The 20,568-nt window shown below is 37.8% G+C and overlaps 1 protein-coding gene across 1 annotated transcript in view; it reads left to right on the forward strand.

The window, feature by feature from the left end:
- ADAP1 (ArfGAP with dual PH domains 1) overlaps window positions 1-20,568 on the forward strand; it is a 176,718-nt gene that overhangs the window by 139,857 nt on the left and 16,293 nt on the right. Inside the window, exons 5-7 of the mRNA XM_052000571.1 lie at window positions 1,015-1,127; window positions 6,729-6,875; window positions 12,997-13,080. Of these exons, the coding sequence (XP_051856531.1) occupies window positions 1,015-1,127; window positions 6,729-6,875; window positions 12,997-13,080 (344 nt within the window). The remainder of the gene's footprint in view (window positions 1-1,014; window positions 1,128-6,728; window positions 6,876-12,996; window positions 13,081-20,568) is intronic.

Genomic DNA, 20,568 nt, shown 5'->3' on the forward strand with positions numbered 1-20,568 from the left:
TTTGTCCTTTTTTCTAATGCCTAATAAAATTCTTATAATTATGACATTGTTATTTTTCCTCTCAAGTGATAGCTGAGAAGCACTTATGTCTAAAGTATTATTAGCTATTTAATGCCCTTAGAAGACTTTACTAGATAGGAAATTCCCAAGGCCCAGTTTAGCTGCATCCACATAGCACTATTAATTATTTAAGGATTACCTCTCATTTCAAGAGGGATGGCTCATGGAAAGATTTACAATCTGAGTACCTGAGTTTGAACCCTAGTTCATTCACATAACATGTGAGACTTTTAGGGAGGGAAAAATCACCGAATAGTAGAACTCTCTGAGTGGCAGCTTCCTTTTCTGCAAAATGGAGTTAATATCTCCTAGGTGTATTAGGAGGCTCAAATTAGATTTATGTATCTAAAGTTATTTGTAAACTAGCAAGGTGGTTTAGTACAAACCTTCTTAAGGTGTGGGTCATAAACCATATAGGATCACAATAGCTGAATGCAGGGGACACAAAATTGTGATTTATTATCAGTAAATGTTTGATTTGTATATTTGTTTCATATGCCTATATACCTGGCAAAAAGAAGTTATGAGTAGAAAAAGTTTAAGAAGTCCTTGTGTGGTGGATAAAGTGGATAGACTCATATTCTTGAATTCAAATCTGGCTTCAGACTCTTACTAGCTGTGCGATCCTGTGCAAGTCACTTAACCTTGTTTGCCTCAGTTTCCTCATCTGTAAAAATGAGCTGGAGAAGGAAATGGTAAACCACTCCAGTATCTTTGCTAAGAAAATCCACATGGGATCATGAAGAGTCACATACAAGTGAAAAACCACTTAATAATAGCATAAAGCACTCTAAAAATTTTGAGGGGAAGTTATCAGCATCTCTATTCTCCCTCCCACCTTCTACTGACTCTTTGGAGCATCTGGGGTCTTAAATGGGTTGGATTTTTAATGAGGAATAGTTAGTTATAACCAAGTATGTGCATAAATTTGTGCTTTTCCTCTTCCTCCTTTAGGATACCGAGAAGGATTTCTTTGGAAGAGAGGTCGAGACAACGGACAGTTCTTAAGCAGGAAGTTTGTATTGACTGAACGAGAGGGGGCACTGAAATATTTCAACAAAAATGATGTAAGCCTAGATCTGGGGGTTTGGGAGTTGGATAAGAATATTTTGCAGATGTGGACCATTTATTATGGGAAATGATAAGGCATGTCCAGTGTCTGTGTGTTGCAAAACATTCTTCCTTTTTCAAAGTAAAGGATTAGCCTGGGTCTCCTTGGGCTCCAAGGTCCTCTTAGATACTTCCACAGGAACAATTTAAAATAGAAGATTTCCCTTCTTTTCCCTAGCCTAAGTTGTTGTCCAGAAGAATTAGAGATAATGCTGAAGCTTTTCTACTTGAGGAGGTGGTGGTGTTGGTGGTTTAAAGTGGCTTTCATTCTATCCAAAGTGCCTTCAAGAAAACAGAGAGAAGTCTAACCCAAGCAAATCACATAAATTCTGGGCTTCAGTATCCACATCTGTAAAATGCAGGGGTTGAATCTTTAAGTCCCCTTCCAACAATAAATCTGTGAGCCTATGAGTGTCCCATGCCCAGGAATGCCACATGCTGGCACCCAGGCTTATTCACTCACATACTGTCTCACTGTTCTCATTCTACTTTCTCCTACTGGCCTCTGTGGTCACACCTTAGATATTTATTAATGGTCACTGTGGGCAAGGGGCAGCTTGGGATGGTGGAGGGAGCCCCAGCATTGGCTTTGATGTAGACTCAAATCCTGACTTTGCTTCCTTCCTCAGGTATAAATTATGGGGGTGGAGCTAGAAGGTTCAGAATCCCCCCCACCAAACACACACACACACACACACACAAACACAAACAACAAAAAAAGATTACTTGTGATTTCCCCAGTTATAAAAAATTTTTGGTTTGACTTCTCTTTTTCTAGATCTTTTTTTGGGGGGCAAGACTTTCCTTATGTTCTAAATGCAATCTTTGTAAATCACTTATTCCTTCATAAGAAGTTAACATTCTCATCTATTAAATAAAGCCAGTTCCAAAATCCTCCTTCCCCCTCAAAAAAGAAACTCCTCTACCTCTCCCCAGTCTGCTATTTCCAGACCCACTTAGATTTGACACTGTGCTCTGGGCACTTTATCCAAATAGGCTGGATCCATTCTCCAACACATCTGACAAGTTGCTTTCCAGCTGATGCTTGAATACCTCTAATGTTGATGAGCTCACCACCTCCAGAGGCAATTCATCTATCTCTCTCTAGGGTAGTTTTAATTATTAAAGAAAATTTTCCTTAACATCAAGACTTAACTAGTTTCTTTCTCATTATATCTGTTACTCATGCTTCATATTCTTTTGTAGTCTATATACCTTTCTTTTTCAGGGGAAGAATGAGTTCTACCTTATTTCCTGTGGTCAGCAGGTCACAGAAATTTATCTGAGTGAATAGAACATTGGCCCTTGAGTTAGGAAGACCTGAATTCAAATCCTGTTTCAAAAAACTAGCTGTGTGGCTCTAGTTGAGTCACTTAACATAAGTTGGGGGAGGGGGATAATAATAGCACCTACCTCCCACAGTTATTTTGAGGAGCAAAAGAGACAATATTTATAAAGTATTATATATGCATTTGCTAATTGGCTAAGATCATGGATTGAGAGCTGAACAGAACCTTAGAGGCCACTAAAGATTAGCTTAGAGTCAACCTTTTAATTTTATAAATAAGGAAACTGAGACATGGAGAAGTAAAATCACATAGCTAGTGAGTGCAAAAGGTGAGATTTGAACCCTGTTTTTCCTGATCACATCCTGGCAACTCTCAGTTTATTTAGATAAGATTGGGGTCATATTAACAAAAATTTTAAATTTAAAAAGCAAACAAAAAAATCGGTAGTGTAAAAAAGGAATGAAGAAAAACATTGACAACCAGCCCCATCATCCAGCCAGCAAGAAGAGGAAAATTCTAGAATTTTCAAGTGAAAGGGGCTTTCATGGCCATCTAGCCCAACTTAAATTCTAAAGAGTTCTCTGCTCAGACAGAGAATGCTGCTAACAAGAAATGCTCGAAGGAATCTGCCAAACCAAGCATTTCATTAGACTGCATCTCATGATCTGCCTCGACAAGTCTCCAGATGCCACATGGAAAGGGACTCTTACAGGAAAGGATGACTTGAGGGGCTGGGGTTCAGAAGATCCTTTTGTTTAAATAGGTCTGAGAAGAGTCTCAGTCTAGTATGACTCCTTTAGGTAGCAGAAAACTCAGTGGAAACACTAGTTCTTACTCTACTACCCTTGCCTTCAGCCCTATCTCTAAAGATCATCAGATGGAAAATCCCCAGTAAACTTCCCATAAGGAGTATGAAGTCACTTTGACTATAAAGAAGAAGCTAGGTGGTTCAGTGAACAGAGGGGGGCCTGGAGTCAGGAGTTGTTATTATCATTTGGTCATTTTTCAGTTGTGTCTGACTCTGTAGCTCCATTTGGAGTTTTTTTGGCAAAGATACTGGAGTGGTTTGCCATTTCTTTCTCCAGCTCATTTTGCAGATGAGGAAACTGAGACAAACAGGGTTAAGTAGCTTGCCCAGAGTCCCATAGTTAGTAAAGTTTCTGAGATTGGATTTGAACTCAGGAAAATAAATCTTACTACTCCAACCCTAGGACTCTATCCATGGAGCCACCTAGATTGCCACTGGAATAAGGACAAATTGAGTTCAAATTACTAGTTGTGTGATTCCAGATAAGTCATTTAACCCTATTTCCTCAGTTTCCTCATCTGTAAATTAAGCTGGAGAAGGAAATGGCAAACCACTACAGTGTCTGCCAAGATAATTTTAAATAAGGCCACGGAGTCAGACACAATAGTCTATAAAAGGCCTGGGAGTAGTCATTAGTTTTACACAAGGTCCAAACATTTATTGAGCATCTGCTGTTTGCTGCAGATAGGGAAAACAAAAATTAATCCATTTCTGCCCTCAAGGAGCCTATATTCTGTCAGGAGAGACAACACATTCACATGTATGTACAAAATAAATATAATGTTATTTTGGAAGGAATTATTGAGTGTTCTTTTTGTTGTTCTTCTATTCTATAATGTTTGCAAAATGCTTGACAAATATCTCTTTTGATCTTCACAATCTAGATACTATTATTATATCCATTTTACAGAGGAGGAAACGGAGGCAGATGGGAGTTAAGAGACTAGCCTGAAATCACATAGCTAGTAAGTTAACTGAGGTTGTATTTGAACTCCAGTCTTCCTAATTGCAGATCTATCTGCTGCTAATTTCAATTGTCTCTACTGGATGATTTCTTTAAAGTTAAAAAAAAATTTTTTTCCCCAAATTAAGATCAACTTTTTTCTTGGGTGCATTCATCACTGAGCTCCACTCCTCCCCCATTTCAGCAGCTGTCATATTAATTAATAGCAGAAGTCTGGGGAAAAAGCAGATGCTGAAAACAGCAGAAGAAAGAGGGGCAGTGGTAAGTCTGTATATTATGGCAAGTTCACATCATGCCTTAGAAGACGGAGCTGTTCACTTTCTCCTTAGCTGGATTTGAAATCAATGCCTGAAGTCAAGTAATGGCCCTTCTGCTTACTGGGGGGTATAACCATGGGCCACCTAGCAAACCACTGTGAGCCTTGAGCCCCTCATCTTTAAAAGGAGGATAATATAACTTACATAGCCTATGTATATCACAGAATTTTAGCAAGGACAGCAATGCTTTTATTAACCCTTAAATAATATATAAATGAGAGCTAATCACTTAATCACTGTCATCCTCCATTTCCTCCTCTGTAAAATGGATATAATAATAGTATGTCCCAGGGTTATTATAAAGATCAAATGAGATGATATTTGCAAAGCACTTTGCAAACATTATTTTCTTTTTCATGCAGTATCTTTTTAATTTTATTAAAATTTAAGTATAATTATATTCAATCAGATATAAATATAACCAAAAGATTTTCTTTATTAAGTATATTTATGTGTGTATGTGTGTGTCTTGGACAGCTAGATGACACAGTGGGATAGAGCACTAGCCTTGGAGGACCTAAGTTCAAATCTAGGCTCAAATGTGACATTGTGTGACACTGGCCAAGTCACTTATTTGCCTTATCTCCCCCCCCAAAAAAAAATGTGTGTATGTATGTATACATACATATGTATTCACATATGTGCATCTATGTATAATTATCAACAATGTTATTTATATATTAATAAATTATGTAAATTTATATAATATATATTTGTATATATTTGACATTTCTTCCCCCAACCATCCCATCATAAATAACATACAAATTCCTTTCTTACCCTCAAATTCACTTTTAACATCCCAAATATTTACAAAATTGAAGAGTTGACCAGAATTTTAGCAGCTATCTAATCCAACTTATAGACAAAATTCTTATCTTATCCAATTTCCTTATTTAGGAAAACAAGAAGATTAAGAAATTTCCTACCATGTATTCCTTATATTCTCTTAATATATAAGATTATATATCATATAATCTTAAATACTGAAGTTTTTTCCCTCTACTTCCCTATAACCCAACATCCTTACTTGTAACAAAAAGATATTGTTAAAGACCAATATGTTGCTCATGTCTAGGTATGAAAGCCTCATTCTGCATCCCTAGTCCCACCCCTCTTGCCAGGAGAATGGCAAATGTGAGCTTTTCGTCTGTACCACATCCTGATCGAGAAAAATAAATCATGCTGGCGTTTGTATAACCTCCACATTTACTACTTGCTTTAAAGTTGTTAGCTTTAACCCTGAAATGCCCTCACCCTCAGAAAGTTAAGAAGATATAAAAAGAAGGGAATGGTAGTTCAGCAGGGGTAGGTTCAGCCAGTAGAAGTCAGGTGTGAGGAAAAAGGAAAGAGTCAGGTAGTTTGTAGTCTTCCTTCTACCCACGCTGAGATTGTGTTTGTACAACAGATTGAGAGCCTGTCTGGCATTTTCAGCCATCAGTACTAGCAAATCAGTTTAACCTCATGGCCGGCCTGATGGATTATTCTGAAAACAGAAAAAAAAATAACACCCAAGTGGAAAATGTGCTTCAGGGACCATGGGCTGACAGGAGCTAAGTGACATGTTTAAGTGACATGTCTCTGGGCAGACATGGGAAGAGCTCGCCACCCATGGACTGAGTTGAACTGGCTACCAGGATGCCAATGACAGCCAGACATACCACTTCTCGACAAACTGCCGCCTGGGGATATATCAAGCCCAGGAGCTTGGCAGCGCAGCTCGGCACTGGGCAGGAGCACAGACTCCAGGATGAGGCATCAGGGAGCGAAGCATGATAGCCCTTTGGCTCGGCGGGCAGCAGACAGCATGTGTAGTCTATTGTCTGGTCATTTCTGTTATTTTTCTCCTGGGCCAAAGGAGGGTTTTGTTTTGCCCTAAGTGATTTGGAGCCTTCTGAGATGGCTCACTTCTGAGATGTGTTGATCATCTTCTGAGATGATAGCTCACTATTCTTGAGCCTGAAAGGAGGTTTCCACATAAAAATGACAATTCAGTTGGAGACAGCATTACTAGGGTTGGGTAAGGGTTAGGGTAAATACATTAAGGTATCAGAGAAGAAAGCCAGTGGTGGTGAGAGTCACATTCTGACCAAGGAACCCTTTTCAGAAAATTTCAGAAAATTCAGGATAGTCCTGAAGTGTTTTCTCGGCTACCAACCAGATCTGATTTTGTTTTCTAGGCAAAAGAGCCCAAAGCGATTATGAAGATTGAACATTTAAATGCCACCTTCCAGCCAGCCAAAATTGGGAATCCTCATGGCCTCCAGATCACTTACCTGAAAGATAACAGCACCAGGAATATTTTTGTATATCATGAAGATGGCAAGGTAAGAGCAGTGAAGAAACCAGCAATGGGGAAGGATCCTGTTTCAGCTTAGCAGACCCCAATGTGGATGAGATCTGCCCTCCTGAATCCGAGTGACTTGATTTTCACTTGGGGGGAAGAAAGCCAAGTCACTCTTGTGATTTAAAATTCATGGAAGGGGAAGCAAGTTCAGTTGTAACTTCTCCATCGGGTTTTCTAACAATCAAAGGTAAAATAAATTGCCTCATTCCATAGAGTTCCTCTATAGCTTGAACCTCATGAACAACATGGCCCAGGAGATGGGAAAAGTGAACTCTTAGGGCACTCCTGGGCCAGTGGGGAAGGGGATGGTCTCAGAGATGAGATGACTTGGATGATGGAAAACAGAGCAATCATGGCAAAGGTATTTGTGACAGAGGGTAACTTACACCATGGAGCACACTTTTTAATCTACGTTGCTTCTCTTAGGGATTGGCAGTTCCTAACAAGTGCATCAGAAAAAAAAAATAATGGAGCAAGCTCTTTTAAGGTAAAAATATGGAAATTTACCAAAGACATTAATAATAATAGCTAGCAATTATATGCACTTTATGATTTGCAAAGCATTTAAAAAATGTCATCTTGTTTGATCCTCACAACAAACCTGGAAAGTAGGCACTATTATTCCATCTTCCCAGAAAGGGGAGCTGATTCTGAGAGAAATGTCTAGAATCACACAGCTAGTCTGACTTAGGATTTGAATTCTGATCTTAATTCCAAGTCTAGTGCTCTATTTACTGTGCCTACTGTCTGAAGGGACAGTCATCATCCAGAAGGTTCCCTCTTTGGGATTTCTATTTGAGTCTAGAATGAAAGTATTACCCTTGAGAGCCATCACAAAGCAAACCCCCTCTCTCCCCCCCACTCTTTCTTTCTCTGTCTCTCTCTCCTTCCCTGTCTCTCTCCTCTCTCTGTCTCTTTCTTTCTCTGTCTCTGTCCCTATTTCTGTTTCTCTCTCTCTGTCTCCCTTTCTCTCTCTCTCTCTCTCTCTCTCTCTCTCTCTCTCTCTCTCTCTCTCTCTCTCTCTCTCTTTCTCTCTTTCTCTCTCTCTCTCTCTCTCTCTCTCTCTCTCTTTCTCTCTCTCTCTCTCTCTCTCTCTCTCTCTCTCTCTCTTTCTGTGTGTGTGTGTGTGTGTGTGTGTGTGTGTATCTCTGTCCCCTCTAGAAGAATAACATTTCAGTGAGATTCTCAAAGTAAATCTGTACCCGCAGTTTGATTTCAACAGAACACTTCCCATTAGTGGTTGGCAAGAGAATATAGCAAGCACTGGAGTTCCCTGTAGCTCTATCTGAAATTATCCAAGCTTCTTCTATCTGGGGAGGAGTAGAAATTATGTCAGCAGGAGAGGCTTCATCCTTGACTCATTCTGGGCTTCCTGGGTCCAGTCTTTCTGGAAAATATGGCAGATCAAAAAGAAAGGCTAAATTGATTTCAGGCCAACAGGAATTTGTCATTTATTGCCCCCCAATTTCCCCTCCCCAATACACACACATCTTTTGCTCTTTGATTCCTTCTCATACTACATAGGGCACAGGAATGCTCCCCAACCCAGCCTTTAGCTTGTAGGTCAAAGAGCTTAGATCTAAGAAAGACATAGAATCTGATGCCAACCAATTGAAGCAGATTTTCTATTGATTTCTGCCTCCCTAGGATAACAGGAAAAGCTACAAATGTAGAGATTAGAGCTGGCTGTCTCTTGGAGTGGTAAACTCTCCATTATTGGAATTATTCCATCTGAGACTAATTAACTTCCTTTTGAGGTAGAGCAAGGGGGAGTGCTCTTTTTCTAAATAAAATTTTATTACTATTTTTTTTTTTTACCTTTTTTAATTTCTCCCACCTTTCTCACAGAACCATCCCATATAACAAAAACATTTTTAAAAAAAAAATGAAGAAGAGGGGGAAAAAAAAACAAGAAATGGTAAATTTGATCAACACATCAAAAAGGCCTGAAAATATTGTACACCCCTGGACTTCCTAACTCTTGCTAGTGTTATTCATCATTTTTATGGTATGGATCTCTTTGGCAATCTGGTGAAGCCTGTGGCTAGATGGACCCTTACTCAAAAGAGTAGTTTTAAACTCATAAAATAAAATACAATGGGAAATTAATCATTTTGAAATACAATTATCAGTCTATTAAAATGGGTGGGACCCTCGGCAATCTATTTGAGGGCTCCTTGGCCCCTGGAGTTAAGAACCCATACCTGCTGAAAAGAGAATTCTTGAATGGAAAGACAGGAAAAGGCTATCAAGGGGGCTCCAAACTTTTACAAACATGGAAACCAAGGACAAGGAGGCATGAAAAATATGCAGAGCCAGCCAGGAGTAGAATATATATCTGATCTAATTAAATAATATATGTGAGGCACTTTGCAAACTTTAGATAAATGTTATCTAATTAATTATTAATTATCTCCTCATTTTGGTGCTGGGCTCCACTGCACACCATCCTGCTATTCTCCAACCCCCCACAATTCCTAATTCTGTGTGCCAGTTACAGCCTCTCCTGCATGGCTGGAAGTAACCCTGCAGCGTGGGTGGAAGCTCTCAGCTGCTACAAAATGGATTTTATAAATAAACTCTCTCCCCTCTCTTCCCCCTCCCCACCTAGGCAACCCAGAGATTGCACAAACAATTGAAATGAAGATCATCATAAAAACAGTCTAATTTAGGAAGGAAGAAAGGAAGGAAGGAAGGAAGAAGGAAGGAGGAAGGAAGGAAGCAAGAAAGGAAGGAAGGGAGGGAAGAAAGAAGAAAAGAAGGAAGGAGGGAGGGAAGGAAGGGAGGAAGGAAGGGAGGAGGAAGGAAGGAAGGAGAGAAGGAAGGGAGGAAAGAAGGGAGGAGGGGAGGAAAGGAGGGAAGAAGGGAAGGAGGAAGGAAAGGAAGAAGGAAAGAAGGGAGAGAAGGAAGAAGATAGGAAGGAGAAGCCTGAAAAAACTGTTAAAAGGAGGAGCCATTTATCTTAAATAATTAGCAGCACTGCAGAGCATCTGGGGCTCAGTTCATTGGCACAGATCCCACCAGAGCAGGTTATAAAGGATAGTTGTATTTTGGGGGCTCTTGACATCAGGTAAGCCAGCAACTTCTCTTCAGCTCCCTTTCTAAATGCCTCCTTATGTCCCTTGGCTCCTCTCAACCATGGGCCACCCACAGCCTTCATTGACTCCTGATTAGTTTAGTTTCACCTCATTGTCAATGACTATTTCTCGCATGGGCATTACCAGACTTCTAAGGGTGGCTATTTCTGATTAACCACAGCCCAATCTTTGCCAAATATCCAAGTGTATATATTTTGCCAGATGTGGACACCATTTGTGATTTCCAGTCTGCGTGAATTAATATGAAAGCTTTCCAAATTTCTCATGGAAACCCTCATGAGATACTGTAGCCATGGTGCTTTATTGGGGATCTTTCTCCACATTTCCACTTAATGTGATATCCATAAGATTAATTAGATACATGTTCTAACTCTTTACATAATAATAATAATCCTAAGAATCAATGACATATATTTCAAATTTCAATATTTACAAATCACTTTGTTTTCATTATCTTACTTCTTTGTAACATCTCTCTGAGGTAGGGGATGTCAATAAGCATTTATGAAGCATCTGCTATTTGCTGAGCATTGTACTAAAGCAATGCTTTATAAATATTATTGCATTTGACAATAAAGGTATCAGATAGCATTGTACCTATTTTATAGCTAACAGTATTTTTACACAGACTGGCTAAGTAATTTGTCCAACCTCACACAGCTAGGGAGAAATAGAACTGGATTTAAAATCAGATTTGCTGACTCCAACTCAGGACCATTTATTTCTTCTACACCTATGGCATTGAGTAACATGAGCCAGTAGGTGACCCATTCTGAGCTTGGAAACGGGAAGACTCATTTTCCTGAGTTCAAATCTGGCCTCAGATACTTACTAACTGTGAGATCCTAGCAAGTCACTTTATCCTGTTTGCCTCAGTTTTCTCATCAGTAAAATGAGTTGGAGATGAAAAAGGAAAAACATTCCAGTATCCTTGCCAAGAAAATACCAAAATGAGGTCATAAAGAGTGGCCTCTGTTTCCTCTGAAATTTTTACATAGAAATTTCTCAGCATCATAAATACATCATCTCATTTGAACTTTGCAAGAAGTGAGAGAAAAATATTATAGATCCTGTTACCTTCTTTTTAGAAATAAGGAAATTGAGTCCAATTGACCTGCTCTAGGTCACAAGGTTAGTAAGTAACGAAAGTGTGGGCTCATTTGATATTTAATATTTATTTATTAAATAGTGTTATTTTTCCCAGTTACAGATACAACAGTTTTTTACATTTGTTTTTAAACCTTTGAGTTCTAGATTCTCTCCTTTCCTCCCATCCCACCCGCTCATAAAGAAGGCACATGTGAATTATGCAAAACATTTTGATGAAAGTCATGTTGTGAAAGAAAACATAGATTACCCCTCAAAAAATAAATCCTCAAGAAAAATAAAGTTTAAAAACTGAGTATGCTTCAATCTGTATTCAAACACAATCAGTTCTTTTCGCTGGATATGGATAGCATGTTTCGTCACGAGGATTTCAGAATAGTCTTGGGTCATTGTATTGCTGAGAATAGTAAAGTTATTCACAACTGATCATAGCTGGGTTCATTTGAAACTAGCTTACTTTCTAACACGTTCCCCAGGAAATAAGAAATGCTTTGAAGTAAGAAATACAATGAATCTTTATAAGATTCATTGTTCAGTCATTTCCAACTCTTCATGACCTTATTTGGGGTTTTCTTGGCAAAGATACTGGAGTGGTTTGCATTTCCTTCTCCAGCTCATTTTACAGATGAGAAACTGAGGCAAACAGAATGAAATGACTTGCCCAGGGTCACACAGCTAATACATGTTTTGCAACCAGATTTGAAGTCAGACTTTATTGACTCTTATTGACGCACTCTACCTTAGTTGCCCTAAATCTCTATATAAATGCTAGCAATTATTGTTACCTAAAGGAAACTTCCCTTCAGTTCAGGTTGGCACCATTTCTACAACTTATGGTCTTAGATACTTGCCAAGAACACTGAAAATTGAAATGGTTTGCCTAGTCACATAGCTAGCAAGTCACATAGCTAAGACAGAGTTTGAATTCCAGTTTTTCTGCCTCCAAGTCCAACACAGCCACTTAGTTGCCTAGGTTAAGTATAAACAACTAAAAAGCAACTGAGATCTTCATCAGTCAAATGTGGCATTGAGTAACATGAGCCAGTAGGTGACCATTCTGAGCTTGGAAATGGGAAGACTCATTTTCCTGAGTTCAAATCTGGCCTTAGATACTTACTAACTGTGAGATCCTAGCAAGTCACTTTATCCTGTTTGCCTCAGTTTTTTCATCAGTAAAATGAGTTGGAGGTGAAAAAGGAAAAACATTCCAGTATCCTTGCCAAGAAAATAACAAAATGAGGTCATAAAGAGTGGGACACGACTGAAAACAACTAGATAACAACAACAAATGATATATGAGACTTTGATGATCTGGAGTTAGTCCCAGAAGTATTCATGAAAGATGGGAGATCTGAAAAGATTACCTGGGTGGGGGAAGGAAGATGTTATTAGAAATGTCCTTGATAGAAGTTACTTGGAAATATTCATGGAAGATGGGAGACCTGAAAAGAGTACCTGGGTAGGAGAGGGGAGATGTTATAGAAATGTCCTTGATAAAAGTCACTTGGAAATAGCATTTTGCCAATGTGACATACTCCACAAATGTTCAGGATAATATGGGATGATTTCAGAGATTTCAATTCATCAGACTCCTTTATAGGAAAATTACTCAAAGGATTGCAATCAGCTCCTCTTTAGAGACAAAGCTTTTTGGAAAATGTCTTTGAGGAAGGGAAGTGAAGCCAGCATTCAGTCCCTGAAAGTGGAATTACCTTCCCAATTTGGAGGATTTCACTTATTACTTCCAAGTAAACATACTCTCATTTGTCTAATGCCTTCCTCTCCTCTGTCCAGAGTTCTGACTGGTCCCTGGATGGAAGAAGCAAATCTAGTTTCTCAAGAACAATCTCCTGACAATGTTTGTTTCATTATCTTGTTTTCTTTTCTTTTTCTCAGGAAATTGTGGACTGGTTCAATGCTATCCGGGCAGCCCGATTTCATTACTTACAAGTGGCATTCCCTGGGGCCAGCGATATTGATGTGAGTTGATTCCTATTTTCCTGAGGTAGCACCTTAGTGTCTCCATTGGATAATGTAGTCCTGCCATTCTCCAACTGAGGCAGGCAGGAGGAAGTGAGGAATTGGTTCCATTTTGTCAGTGCTTGTCAATGGGAATAATCTTTTTTTAAAAATTTCATCAAAAACTTGTCACACATCATTCCAAACAATTACAGCCGCTTAATATCTATTTACTCTTAAATTAATTCCATTACAGAAAGTGTCATAATGCTTTTACTTCTTCCTTCCACATCTCTATCAAAACTCTCTCTTTTCATCCTCATTAACTCTTCTTTGTCCATGTAAATACTCCATTTTTCTAGTTTTGCTTTTTTCACATTGCATCATTTTTTAAAAACTCTTCCCAGATTTCTTTGTATTCCTTCATCTGAATTAATTGCTTTATGATATTCCATTTTATTAAAATGCCGTAATTTATTTAACCTTTCCCCTGTTGTTGGACATGAGATTTTTCTAGTTTCTCTCCATTATATAAAGGCACTGTGAAAATCTTTGAACAGATAATTCCTTTTTCAAGGAAAAAAAGCACACAGCTTTTCAGAGCATATACCCAAGAGTGAAATTATTTTATAATGGATTATTTTTGTAACTTTTACTATGTACTGCCAAATTATTTTTTTAAAAAAAGACATTTTCAATTTATTTATTTTTAACATTTTTTCTTTTTAAATTTTGCATTCCAAATTCTCTCCTTCCTTCTTACTCTCTTTCCCACCCACTGAGAAGACAAGCAATATGATATCAATTATACATGTGAAATCATACAAAACATATTTCCATATTAGCCACTCTTGTTTCTCATTCAGTGGTTTCAATCCTATCAGTCTCTCCATGAGCCATTTTGAGAATTTCTTGACAAAGATTCTGGAATGGTTTTCAATTTCTTTCTCTAGTTCATTTATAACTTAGGAAACTGAGGCAAACAGGGTGAAGTGATTTGTCCAGGGTCACACAACTAGTAAGTATCTGAGGCCAGATTTGAACTCATAAAGTTGAGAATCTTCCTGACTCCAGGTTTGGTGCTCTATTCTGTGTGCCACCTCATTGTCATATATAAAAAAAGTAAGAAAAATAAAGAAAGTGAGAAAAATTCTACTTTAATTTGCACTCAAGAGTTCATCAGTTCTCCCTTTAAAGATAAATAGCATTTTTTCATCATGAGTTCTTTGAAAGTGTCATGGATCATTGTATTAATCCAGAGTATCAATTTCCATAGAGAACTTTCATTGTTGTCACTGTGTACCATGGCTTCCCCATTCTTCTCACTTCACTTTGCAGCAGTTCATATAGGCTTTGCTACATTTTTTTTTCTGAAACCATCCTGTTCATCCTGTTCATCATGTCTTATAACACAATAGTATTCAACAATCATTTGCCACAACTTGTTCAGCCATTCCCTAATTAATAGATATCCCCCCAATTTTCAATTATTTACCATCTCAAACAAAGCTGCTATAAATATTTTTGTACATGCAGGTTCTTTTCCTTTTTCTGTGATCTCTTTGGGATATGGGCCTAGTAGTGGTATTTCTGTGTAAAATGATAAACATGATTTTCTAGCCTTTTAGGTACAGTTTCAAATTGTTCTCTAGAGTGGTTCTGTTAAATTACCCTTCAAAAAGATTCTACAAGTTTACATTTCTATCAGTAGTGATAAATGTACCTGTTTCTCTACAGCCTCACCAGCATTGTCTTTCATAGTTTTTAAATATTTTTTCCTAATTTGAAGGATGTGAGGCAGTAACATAATTGTTTTCACTACTGTCTGTTGGATTATCAGAGATATCAAATATTTTCAAATACTGTTAAGAATAGCTTAACTTAACACATTGATTTTTCTTTCCTCTTTAAGGATTTCTAATTCAATCAAATCTTAGTTATCATTTAGTTCTCCTTGATCTATCACCTCAGCCAAATGGAAAGTTGATAGTAAATTAGGGGGAGGTATTGAGGGATGTCAAGATGCATATTGCAGGATAATTTTCTCTTTTTTCATTTTTTCATTTATTTTTAATACATATTGCTTTATGAATCATATTTTGAGAGAAAAATCAGAGCAAAAGGGAAAAACAATGGGAGAGATTTAAAATCAGAAAAAAAGAAGTGAATATAGAATGTGTTGATTTACATTGAGTCTTCTTAGATCTTTTTTCTGGATGCAGATGGCATTTTCTGTCCAAAATCAATTGGAATTACCTTGGATCACTGAACTATTGAGTTGATCATCACACATTCTTGTTGTTATTGTGTACAATGTATTCCTGATTCTGCTTGTTTCTCTCAGCATCAGTTCATGTAAATCTTTCCAGGCCTTTCTATAACGAATTTGTTTATCATTTTTATAGAACAATAATATTTAATTACTTTCACGTACCACATCTTGTTCAATCATTCCCCAATTGATGGGAATCACTCCTTTTTCAGTTCTTTGCTACCACAAAAAGAGCTGCTAAAAATATTTTTGCACATGTGGGTCCTTTTCTCTCCTTTAAGAGTTCCTTGGGATATAGACCCAGTAATGGCACTGCTGGGTTTGATAGCACTTTGCTCTAATTCTAGATTGCTCTCCAGAATGGTTGGATCATATCACAACCAGCATAACTTTCTCTAGTGCTATAAAGGAGAATTAAGGTGTGCACCTTTTGAGTGTTTCATGAGGAAAAGTTGGATTATCAATTCTCACTTTGATGTGCAACTTAGATAAAGATTTGTTTTCTTTCCTTCTCTCCATCTCTGCTGCCAATTATACGAGTCATTTGTCACAGAAACATAGTTTTTAAAAGCTCATTCACTCAGCAGCTGGTCTCAATCTCTATCTCACCCCTGGAAAAGACTTACTCTGGCTTCTTCTGGCCACAAGTTGACTTTACCAACAAGCTTATTTTAGCCTTCTGAAGAAGACTTGTGCAAGTCTCCTACCATGCTCACCTGCCATCTCTGGCAGAAAATGAATTTTTAAAAAATTTACTTAAGAAAGGGCAACTAGGTGGTATAGTGGATAGACCACCAGTCCCAGAGTCAGAAAGCCCTGAATTCAAATATGGCTTCAGACACTTGACACATACTAGCTGTGTGACTCAGGGCAGGTCACTTAACCCTGATTGCTAATCCCCACCTCCTCCCAGAAAACCTATTTAAAACCAATTCAAGGGTATGAGGCAGTTACATATACAATTGAGGGACTAGGTTCTTTAAGGTTAGCAGTAGCAGAGAAACACACTCCCCCTAGCTTGAGCCTGTGAGCTAGGTCTGTGGTTATCCCCAGTGAACTAATTAAATTAAATATTTTTTAATACCTACTGGATGAATACCCTATACCTGGACTTAGGAAAGATTGAAATTTTAGGTAAAATGTTGTCCTCAAGAGCTTACAGAGCTAAGGCATAGTACTGAGATAAAAAGGATCACATAGCTAGTGTCTGAAGCTAGATTTGAATTCAGATTTTCCTGAATTCCAAGACTAGTCCTTTATCCACTAAACCAACTAGCTACCCCAAGGCATAGATATTTAAATAACTACAATTTTTTAAAATGCCATGTGAAGGTTATGAGCCACTAAGGAGGTGTAAAACAAAATGACATCTGAGGTCTGAGAGGAAATACTGTTCCTAAACGGAGAAATTAGAGAGGACTTCATGGAAGATAGTACTAGAAGAAACAAAACTTTTAAATTTTGTTATTTTCAATCACAAGTATTTATTTTTCTCTCCCTCCTACCTTCCTTCCCTCACTGAATGAGAGAGAGAAAGGGAAAGAGAGATAGAGACAGAGAGACAAATAGAGAAAGAGAAAGAAAGAGAGAAAAAGACACAGAGAGAGGCAGATACAGAGAAAAAAGGAGGGAGGAAAACAATGAAGCAAATTCCTTCATTGGCCAAGTCTAAAAATTGTGGCTTGAGTCCATCCCCTTCTCTGGAGATGAGTAACCTTCTTCATCTTTAGTTATCTGGAATCATGGCTTATCATCGCATTGGTTAGAATTCTCAAACATTCAAAGATATTTTTTCTTTATAATAAGAAATTTTTAAAATGAAGGTGAAGGAGGATGTTCCAGACATAGAACATAGTGTGAGCAAAACAAGGAAATGTTAGCAGTCACTGGGCTGAGGCCTGGATTATTTAGAAGAGAGTAATAAGAAATTAGACTGGAAAGGATTGGAAAGGAGCCAGATTTTGGAGAAACCTGAATGTCAGACAAAGAAAACTGGATTTTAATAAACAATGGGTAACCACTAAATATTTTTGAGAAGATGAATGACACACCCAGATCTATGCTTAAAAGCCAATTTTCAGGCAATAGTATAAGAATTGGATTGGAGGGAAGAGAGAGAAGAAAGGAAGACCCTTTAGAAGCCCATTACAATAGCCAAAGACAATGCCCTGGCAGGTAAGGGTATTGAGTCAAATGAGAGTATATGCTCTCATCTGTAACAACTCCATGAAATTCTCCAAGTGTAGATTAGGTTTAGCTTAGAACTACATTTCCCCAAATACAGGTAACAAGGTTCCTTGCTCCCTTATCAGTACACAGAATAACAATATATTTCAACCCATAGAAACGAAGAAGACAAAAGGCAAGAGACCCTTTTATATGTATGTACTTATACATATATATAATATATGTCTGTATACAAAAATACGTATATGCAGATACACATATACACATAAACTCATACTTAGGTATATACATACCATGTGTATATATACAAATATGTTTGTGCATATACCTGTGCTTTCATATACCTATACCTTTATCTATCTATATATATATATATATATATATATATATATATATGTATATCTACATATGAACTCATACTTGGGAATCTACATATCTATATCTATATACACAAATGTTTATTGCATAGATATATATGTCTATGCATACACACACACACACACACATTTATATATATATAAAATAACACCAATACTCCAGTGAGTTCATTTCAAAGAGGTCCTCTGAGGGCTTAGATTTCCTTAAAAAAAAGAAGCTAAGCAGTAACATCAGATCCTTGTCCAAATAACTCACTATAATAGCTAGGGGTGGCTATTGTAGTTAGGCTTTTAAGAATTAGAAGAAATTAAACTTTTTGTATAATATAGTATCCTTTAGCCGCAGGGACCCTATGGGTGATCTTATTTCTCCAAGGTAGGATTCTCTTCATGGACTATGTAGTCCCATTGAAATTTTTTCAAGGATTCTTTAGGAGACCATAGTCCCAAAGTTAAGAACTTTTCCCACAGAAAGAGTTCCTAAATTGAGAGAGAGAGCATGGGGGTGAGGATGAGTCAGAGAATTTAACTAGCTGACCCACAAGGTTCTTTTAAGGATATTATTCTTCACAAGAGGTAGAAGCTCATGAAGACTGCTTATAGACTGCATTCTTGAGTCACATAGATGACCATGCTAGCTTTTGCCATGTGCTTCTTCAGGAAATATGCCCAAAATTTAATTAATAATTTTTTAAAAGAATTATGTCAATTCCTTAGTTGTTATTATTCCTTTACTTGGGAAAGGTCCATCTTTCCTTTGGTTAAGTGAGCAAACTTAGGTATTTCCCATGTGTTTCTACTTTAAGACAGCCCTACCAAGTCTTTGGGACAGTGGGAGATAGGAAAGTGAGTAGCAGAAGACAAGACTGTGTAGATGTAGTCTTCCCCTCTCTCCAAAAAAGAACTTGACTATGCTCTTCCCTGTTGAAATCTGTCCACTCAATTTTATAGATCATGGAAAGAAACTTTTACAATAATCCATCCTTGAGTCTGTCAACTAATCCATCTTGGAGCTATCCTAGGCAGCTGCAAAATAATCAGAAGTTGTCTGTATCCTCAAACATGGCAGAAGTGCACATATCTCTACCGTTCATGGCGGGAGGGGGAGGAGTAATGGGGGGGGGGGAGAGTTGCTTTCAAACAAAGGCTCATAAAATTAGTTTGAAAGCTCCTCGGATTGATTGGTGACTCCCCTAATGGACTCTATTACCCTAAGATAATGTCAGTGGGGAGAGAAAGGAGGGGTCCAATTCAAGAGTTAATTTAGGGAGTCGAATGGACAAGATAAGAGAAAGTGATAGAAAAGGAAGTAAAAAGGTCAAAGATAACAAAAGATTTTAAACCTAGGAGATCATTTGGGAAATAGAAATAGTGAAGTTAGGAGAAATAACTTTGGGAAGAAGGAAAATCTCAGTTCTCGGTTCAAGGTATTAGAACATCCATGTAGAAATGGCTGTCAGCAATGAGAGAACTTGGTCTAGATTTGACTCAAGAAAAAAGTCTGCAAAGAGGTGGTAGTTGAAGTCATTGAAGAAAATGGGATTCCCAAATGGGAGAAAAGGAGAAAGTAAGGGATAGAAGAATAAATGGGAGGTGGGGAAGAGGGGGAATGAGGAATTACTAAAGGAATCAAATAGTAAGTGATTAGAAGGAAAATTGGGAGAATGTGATTGTCTCCAAAAGCAAAAAACGGGGAGAGGAGAGACAGAGAGATGCTTATGTACAGATTGTCTTTCATTCTTTCATGCCAAGATTGCCCTCCCTCCTCACCTTTGCATTGCACCTTAGAAGGAGCCAGGAAATACAAGGCTTTAAATGCCAAATAGAGGATTTTCTGATTCTGGACTGAATAGAGAGCCTGAATAGTGGGAGTTTCTAACATGTTCAGACCAGCCCTTCAGGAAAATCACTCTCAGCTGAGGGGAGAATGGATTAAAATAGGAAAGAGATTTGAAGCAGGGTGACTAACTAAAAGGCAGTGTAGAGTCTCTAAATCAAAAATACAGCTCAGACGTCACCTCTTCCTGACACACACTCCAATTATACACAATTCTACAAGTGTTTTGTGTTTACTTATACATGTTGCCCCCCCAAAACATAGAATATAGTTTCTTGACAGTAGCTGTTGTTTCATTTTTGTCTTTGTACCCTCCTCCCCACTTCTATCATAGGGAGTTTCCTATCTTGATGAAATCACAAATTCAATCCCAATGCCAGTCCATAATACCTAATGCAGTGCCCGACATGTAACAGCATTCAATAAATGCTTGTTGAATTGAATAACAGTGGAGTCCTGCAGGACTCCTTCAGGACAGCTATCCTGGAATGAGAAGAAAATTTCTTGAAAGAAGGAAGAAAGGAAGGAAATATTTTTGCCAGTGGTTAACAAGCTCCACATTTGGTTACAGCTTTCATGCCATAGGCTTAAATTTCCCTTCTGTGCTTGAAATATCCAAAATGTTTATGATCTGGGCTACTGCTCTCCAATCTTTTGGTTGGTAATTTACTGTATTAGCCATCATGCTCAACATTAAGAATGCAAAGAAAGATGAAAACAGTCTCTGCCCTCAAAAAGTTTACATTCTAATGGGAAAAACAATGTATAAATAATTACATGTGAACAAGTTATATTTATGGACTATGTGAAAGGCAATCTGAAAAAGGGAATTCATT

This window comes from Antechinus flavipes, chromosome 1 (genome assembly GCF_016432865.1).
Source record: "Antechinus flavipes isolate AdamAnt ecotype Samford, QLD, Australia chromosome 1, AdamAnt_v2, whole genome shotgun sequence".
In the NCBI taxonomy this organism is placed as follows: domain Eukaryota; kingdom Metazoa; phylum Chordata; class Mammalia; order Dasyuromorphia; family Dasyuridae; genus Antechinus; species Antechinus flavipes.